Consider the following 7372-nt stretch of genomic DNA (forward strand, 5'->3'; position numbering starts at 1 on the left):
ATATATATATATGTAATAGTAGTATATATATATATATATATATATAAATATATATATTATGATATTCAAATCTCATCGAGAATGAATTTAATGTACATAGTTATCCAAATAAGATTAGTTGAGAATGTCAATTGAAGAAGGTTAATTTTAGAACGATAGCCAGATTCGCATCTGTTACATTCGTAGCCTGACAACCCTAAAGAAAAACTAATTGATAGCAATAGTTCAGTTTGTTATCGTATTCATTTCAATCTGGATGGGTATCCAGATATGCGTTCCTCATACGACAATTATATGCTCCTCATTTGACAATGTATGTCGAATGGCTACTGTTACATAATCTCTAACTATCGGAAGTTAAACCATTGAAAGAAGTACGTGTGGTGATATATAAGACAAGACTGATCTTACTCACGGCCTGGTTTTGTATATGTCGCTCCTGAGGGGCAGCACCAGCGCCACTAAAACTCTCTCGAAAGTACAACTCAACGTCACACTTGCGAGAGCTCAAGCATATACCTGGCCATTCATATGTTGACAAAGTAAGCCCATAGTCACTTCGGTTGCTTTATATTTTTAGAATGTATTAAAGCGTTTAGAAAATAAGAGTACCAAGCAAGTACCTCTACATGATGATAGATAGGTGTATACAAAACATCTATGTAACTCTGCAAAGTGTAAATAAACATCACAGTTTGATAGGCACAGTTCAGTATTTCTATTTTCTATATTTATACGAGCAGAAGAATAGATTTCTTATCTAATTATGATCAGCTATTTCAAAAATATGAGCGAAAGTTCGGTATGTTTTGGAATTTAAAGTGCACGTGCCAAATGCCAATTCGCACCTGGGAACATAAAGAGGGCCGTCAGTGATCGGAGTGGTCCGAATTATAGGACTGGGTTACTGGGTAAGGGCTGGAGTAGACCAAATTCTAAAAATAGAATTGAAAAAATGTATTACGAGAGCCAAGAGGTCGCGTGTGTATTTATTTGAGTGATGGGAGTTCGGGTACACACGGGGGAGTAATATGTAGTAGGGTTAAAAAAAAACTGAATAGAGACGGCACAGCAGGATTGTATGCGAGATATATATTTAGACCTGTATATCTATAAGCTAGCTAGCATACAGTAAGTATATATACACATATATACATAGTTACCTATAGATAGTTTTAAGTGTAGTCTACCATAGCTACATCGTATCCTGAGATCTATAGATAAATATGCCGGTGAGCACAGACACACAGGCAGAGGTTAACGAGGTCACTGACCAGATCTCGAATGTTAATGTAGAGGAGAGTACATTTAAGTTCAGAGCACCTAAGATTCAAGACAATGCTGAATCATGGGGCCCTGCTGAACTTCCTGATATGGATGGCATTCCATTCCAGCCATACAGCAAGGGAGATACACTAGGTAAGCTTTACGAATCATGTACTTCTTTACGCCTAGAAATATATATATATATATGCATATATATATATATATATATATATATGCGTGTACACACACACATAAAAACACACACACACACATAAACACACACACACACACACGCGTATATATATATATATATATACATATATGAATATCTAAATATACGTATATATTTATATATATATATTGATATATTTATATCTATAAGTGTTTATACATACATACATACGTACATACGTATTCTTATATTAATATCATCATATATACATATATGTATATATTATATTTATATATATATATATTTATGCATATATATTGTACATATATATGTATATATTCTTATTTATAGATGCGTTTCTATTCAAAAGTTGATATGCCTTTGAGGTTTTGTAAAATAGTAAATACATTATAAACATATTTTTATTATTATCTCGATCTATGCATATTCATTCGTCAATCTCATAATCATTTTTGTATGTTGATATATATTTATATATATACGTGTGTGTGTGTGTGCATTTTGAAATATATATTTATATTTGTATCTTGCTTTGATTTTGTAACCTGACATCACGTATGCATAAAGCGGAATATTCATGTTGAGTGCGAGATTCGCGTGTGCCAATGAATGTCACTATAGAGTACGTACATAATTATATATGATTGGTACGCTATACTCCTTGAGGATACTATGTTGTCGACATGAGTTTGCACTTTTATCATTCATAGTCATGCTTACACATATAGATACATATTTATATTGAAGTCGTTACACGTCGTTCATCTGGAAATGTGTTTGTACCGTTATGTGTAATAGTTAAATGGTACTTGTTCGCATATGGTTATGTCTTGTGTAGTGTATCTGGACTGAGAAATTAATTGACCCCACTCTTATGTGTACTCTGCGTGTACTGTATGGTGCGATGCTTCATGCAGGTACAGTCAATCTGCATAATATATATATATATATATATATGCTTGAATTCATATTTGTTTAGATTTATATGCTTTTTTACGTATACATGTTCCTGTATATACTCACGCGGATACATATTTATATATATATGTATATGTTATGTTTTTACTCGACTTGTTTTCATGTCTCGAAATATATACACGAATATCTCCAGATCAATGTACAAGTGTACGAATTTAAGTATATTTTTATATGTATATGTATGTATATATATATATATATATATATATATATATATATATATATAGGATTCACATACGGTATCAATATACATTTGACCAAACATATTTCCGATATAAACTCGGCGTATGCATGTCCCTGTATATACTCACGCGGATACATATTTGTATATATTTCATGTTTATACTCGACTTTTGTTTTTATTTCTCGAAATATATACACATGAATATCTCCAGATCAATGAATTTTTGTACGAACTTAAGTATATTTGTATATATATATATTTATATATATATATATGATTCACATACGGTTCAGTATCTCTCATTTGACCAAACACATTTCCGAATATACACTCGGGAACACTCGGAAAGTTTTATTGAACGTAAGTAGTACAAGTCGGCCTATACTCAATACTAGTGAGTCACCAACCACTGCATAAAATCTTGCTGAATTGATTGTTATTGTTGGTAGCATTTAGCTTTCGTTTATTGTTGATATGATCCTGTACTGTTGGTGGTGTCCTGTATACCCATCGTGTTTTGTACCAGCACATGCACAGATCATCTGTAGGTGTAGTGCTTGTGTGTTGTATGCATTCGTTGGTAGGGGCCTTCTTGTAGATGGCTTGGTAATGGTAGTGTATGTGGTGGTGTTCTCTATACCCATCATTTTCTGTACCAGCACATGTACCGAACATCTGTAGTGTAATGCTTGTGTGTGGTGTGGTGTGTGTTGTGTTCATTCCTTGGTATGTCTTCCTATAGCTGGCTTGGTATTAGTACTGCGTATGGCAAGTGCTGTCTGGGTGTAGGGGTCTATCTAAATACTTATCCCCGCACTCCCTGGGGTAGTCACTGCTGCCTTTGGGTCTATTGTTCCAGTGGTACTGCACATGCATACAAGTTTATCTGTGATCAACTGAGTCTATCTATGATTAACTGGGCCGACTACACACGCGTACAGTGTTCATCCGCTATCAATGAGTGGCTGATGGTGTGGGTCTGTGCACGCATACAACCATACCGCTATGTACCACTATACTATCGGCAATTGTGTATGTAAGTATGTGTGCCTATCTGTATGTGTGTGCCTATCTGTATGTGTGTGCCTATCTGTATGTGTGCATATGTGTATGTGTGCATATGTGTATGTGTGCCTATCTGTATGTGTGCATATGTGTATGTGTGCCTATCTGTTTCATACTTTTATATGCTTCGTACCTCCTGAATACTAAGAGAGGGCGGGGGTAGTTTGTTGGTAGCAACATCTGCGGGTTCACTCGTGATTTCAGGCGCTAGCTATTCGGCTGTTATCCTATGCGTAAACGTTCGTTTGTGTAGAGGCGTACACCTGCTTGGGTACTTGCACTCACCAGGGATGATACATGTACATATATACTTATACATATACATATACATACGTTGAGCGGAAGATATGTCAAGGGTACAGAAACTCAAGCTTGTATTGAGTGAGTGTGTTTTATGTCGATGTGTATAATCGCAATCGTTCAATATTCTTAACTATACTTACGTTTTGTATTGATAACTATACTCCCGTTGGATTCTGTGAGGCGAGTGTTGTGCAATGCGAATTGATTGATCTGATTTTGGCTTTGATTTCAACATCCAATTTGTTTATCACTTCGTATGTGAAGATTCATAACAATCCTGCGTATACCCATGTATGTATATGTATATATGCCATTCCGATTGAAATACCACATCCTTGGACACTAAGCCTACCCCTCCAATACCCACCACTCCCTAATACAGGCAAGGTAGCCGACTGGACCGGCAACGCCAACTTCCACGACCGCCGATACAAAGAGAAGTACCAGCAACGCTATGGGGCGGGTGGGACAGCCTTCAGTTACCAACACGAGGTGGATGAGAGCTCATTCAGACTGGTTGACCGCAACCCCACACAGCAGAAGCGCTTCACTGGTCGCAGGTTCAGACCTCGCCGCAGAGAGTCTCTGCACCGCTCGGGTGCGGGTGGTCTACAGCGTCTGGGAGGTATGTATTCATATTCATATATATATACGTGTGTGTGGAAGTGTGTAGTCATATTTATGTGTATCCCGAGGATATGCACGGGGAAATGCGGCCCATCTGTGTGAGGGGGGAGACTGTTTGCGGAGCGAGTGTATGCACGCACGCATGGAGATCTGTATAGCGTGGGTATAAATAGTACCACAGCCGCCGGAATTGCAGTAAAGATAAAGACTATCTAACCCTCACACTCTAGTCAAAACATAGTCTGCATTAGAGTGTGCCTTACTACGCACTTGGAAGTGACTTTTTCCTCGCCATGCTTCTACGTGACCCTTGCTGTACGTATGCGTATGTATTTAATTGTGTGTGCATATTTTCTAATAAAAAATCTCCACGAGCTAGACAATCAGGAGAGCTTATATTGACTAGTTTATTGTGCACCTGAAGTGCATACATCGCTATACAGATTATGAATACATATTTATATGTATAAACATCGCTCAAACATGCACATATACCGTGAGCTTACACACACACACATGTGTATATATATATATAAACATAGCTCAAATATGCGCTTCGTGTACCCATATATATATATATACATAGTCATATACCGTGGCCAATGCTTACAGACAATCGAGGTAAAAGTAGCATGTGTGAGCCTTGTAAAGGACTTGCTGGTTTGTGTTGTTGTTGTATTGCGACAGTTTTTGTCTTTATATCTGTTTTAAATCTTTGTTACAGGAACATTACACTACTATAAATAGACCTGGAAACTTGGGAATTTATCTTACTCAACACATCTGAGCTACCAACCAGATACGTGCGCTACTCGCCAGTGGTACAATCACGCACGCACTTACTTCGCACTTCGGCATCTGAAGCTAACATAGCGCACACACGCATGCATCTTTAACTAAAACACAACACTCACCATCCATCCATCCATCCATCCCCCCCCAGGCAACAACCGTAACATGCGTGGTGGTGCTAACCAGCGTGGTGGTCGTGGGGGTCGCGGTGGCTTCGCGCGCTGGGGCAATCGAAGAGAGACGCGTGAGCGCGAGGCGTCTGTAGAGGTACAGTCCACGTGGGAAGTGCAGGACGAGATCGAGTTCACGCGTCTCACCAAGCTAGCCTTCAGCGTAGACGCGCCGGTTGACCTGCTGACCTGTGGTACTATGGACCGGTACGATAAGAGCTACGACCGTGTGACTACGAAGAACTCCAAGCCGCTGCACCAGTTCCAGAAGGTCTTCCACAACGTCACCACCACGGACGATCCGGTGTTCCGGGATCTGGCCCAGAGCACCAACGCGAAGGTGTTTGCCACCGACGCTATCATTGCGACTATTATGGCCACACCGCGGTCTGTGCACTCGTGGGATATCGTAGTACAACGCGTGGGGGATAAACTGTTCCTGGACAAGCGCGACAACTCACAGTTTGACTTCCTGACGGTCAACGAGACGGCCCAAGACCCCCCCACAGACGAGGCGGACAACCGCATGAACACACCCAGCCAGCTGGCTATAGAGGCGACGTATATCAACCAGAACTTCTCGCAGCAGGTACTTAAGAGTGGCGACTCCATTGAGCTGGAGGAGGGCAATCCGTTTGCGGAGGATGACGAGGATGTGTGCTCGGTCGGATACCGCTACAGAAAGTGGGATCTTGGAAACGGTGGGTGTGTGTGTTGGTGGGGTGTGGTGTTGCGAACGCCTTAGCCTTAGCGTTAGCGTGCATGGCTTCGGCGTATTCTTCAAGTTGCAGGTTGTGGAGACCTGCGTTCAAGGGATTGATGGATGCTCGTGTACTACGCTAATTGGTTATTGAGCCAAGCTGTGTGTATAGCGTGTTCTAATTGGCAGGGGCTGAGACCCTTTAGTTCACAAAGTTGCGGGACGAGTCTGCGTTGGAGTGGCGGATGCAAACCCAACACTCCCACCCACACCTACCCCACCCGAATAGACTAACATGTTTAATATTCTTTGGTTTATCCCTTTTAGGAGATTTGAAGCGTCGCATAGATTTTTCTACTTCTGTTTGAATATTAACCTGTGTAGCGGTCTGAGACCTAGCGTATTGGCGCTGCATATTATCTACTTTATCAGATATTGAACTTGTGCTTCATTTTTAAATCTCACATATTTATTTATGTATATATATATATCCTCAAGTCTACCACATACTGTGCATGTTCATACTCTCTAAATCTTGCATATAAACTCTCCCTACACTATTAGATATCGAGCTTGTGGCCCGATGTGAGGTCGATGCCTTCCAACGGTCGCCCAAGGGTGAGGAATCATACTTGATGATTAAAGCACTCAACGAATATGATCAAAACCCCTTGGACTGGCGCCAGAAACTGGACTCGCAGAAGGGTGCCGTTCTGGCTATGGAGTTGAAGAACAACAGTATGAAGTTGGCCAAGTGGACGGCCTGTGCACTGCTGGCTGGTGCGGATACACTCAAGCTCGGGTGAGTGGAGTTGTGTGAGTGGTCTGAGTGGGCTGGGGATATGTGCAAGGTTGGATGTGTTTTTGTATGTGTGTTAGTATCAGTAGCTGTAGGTTGATGATTAAGTGCAACGGTATGAAGTTGGCCAAGTAGACGGCCTGCGCGTTGCTGGCTGGTGTGGATACACTCAAGCTCTCGTACGGATATATCTGTTGTATGTGTATGTGTTTGATGTCGTTATATATCACACGAACAATGGAGCTAAGTCAATGGATTATCTGCGTGTCATTGCCTGGTGCGGAAATACTTGACC

The 7372-nt window shown here is 40.6% G+C and overlaps 1 protein-coding gene across 1 annotated transcript; it reads left to right on the plus strand.

The window, feature by feature from the left end:
• Positions 1–4369: 4369 nt before the first annotated feature.
• Positions 4370–7087, plus strand: SARC_08921 (hypothetical protein; the record flags this gene model as incomplete). The annotated part of the gene is made up of 3 exons (XM_014297082.1): positions 4370–4614; positions 5560–6279; positions 6843–7087. Coding segments are annotated over 3 exons (1207 nt in total), but the record flags the coding sequence as incomplete, so codon positions are not given.
• Positions 7088–7372: the final 285 nt, after the last annotated feature.

This window comes from Sphaeroforma arctica (genome assembly GCF_001186125.1).
Source record: "Sphaeroforma arctica JP610 unplaced genomic scaffold supercont1.852, whole genome shotgun sequence".
NCBI lineage: Eukaryota > Ichthyosporea > Ichthyophonida > Sphaeroforma > Sphaeroforma arctica.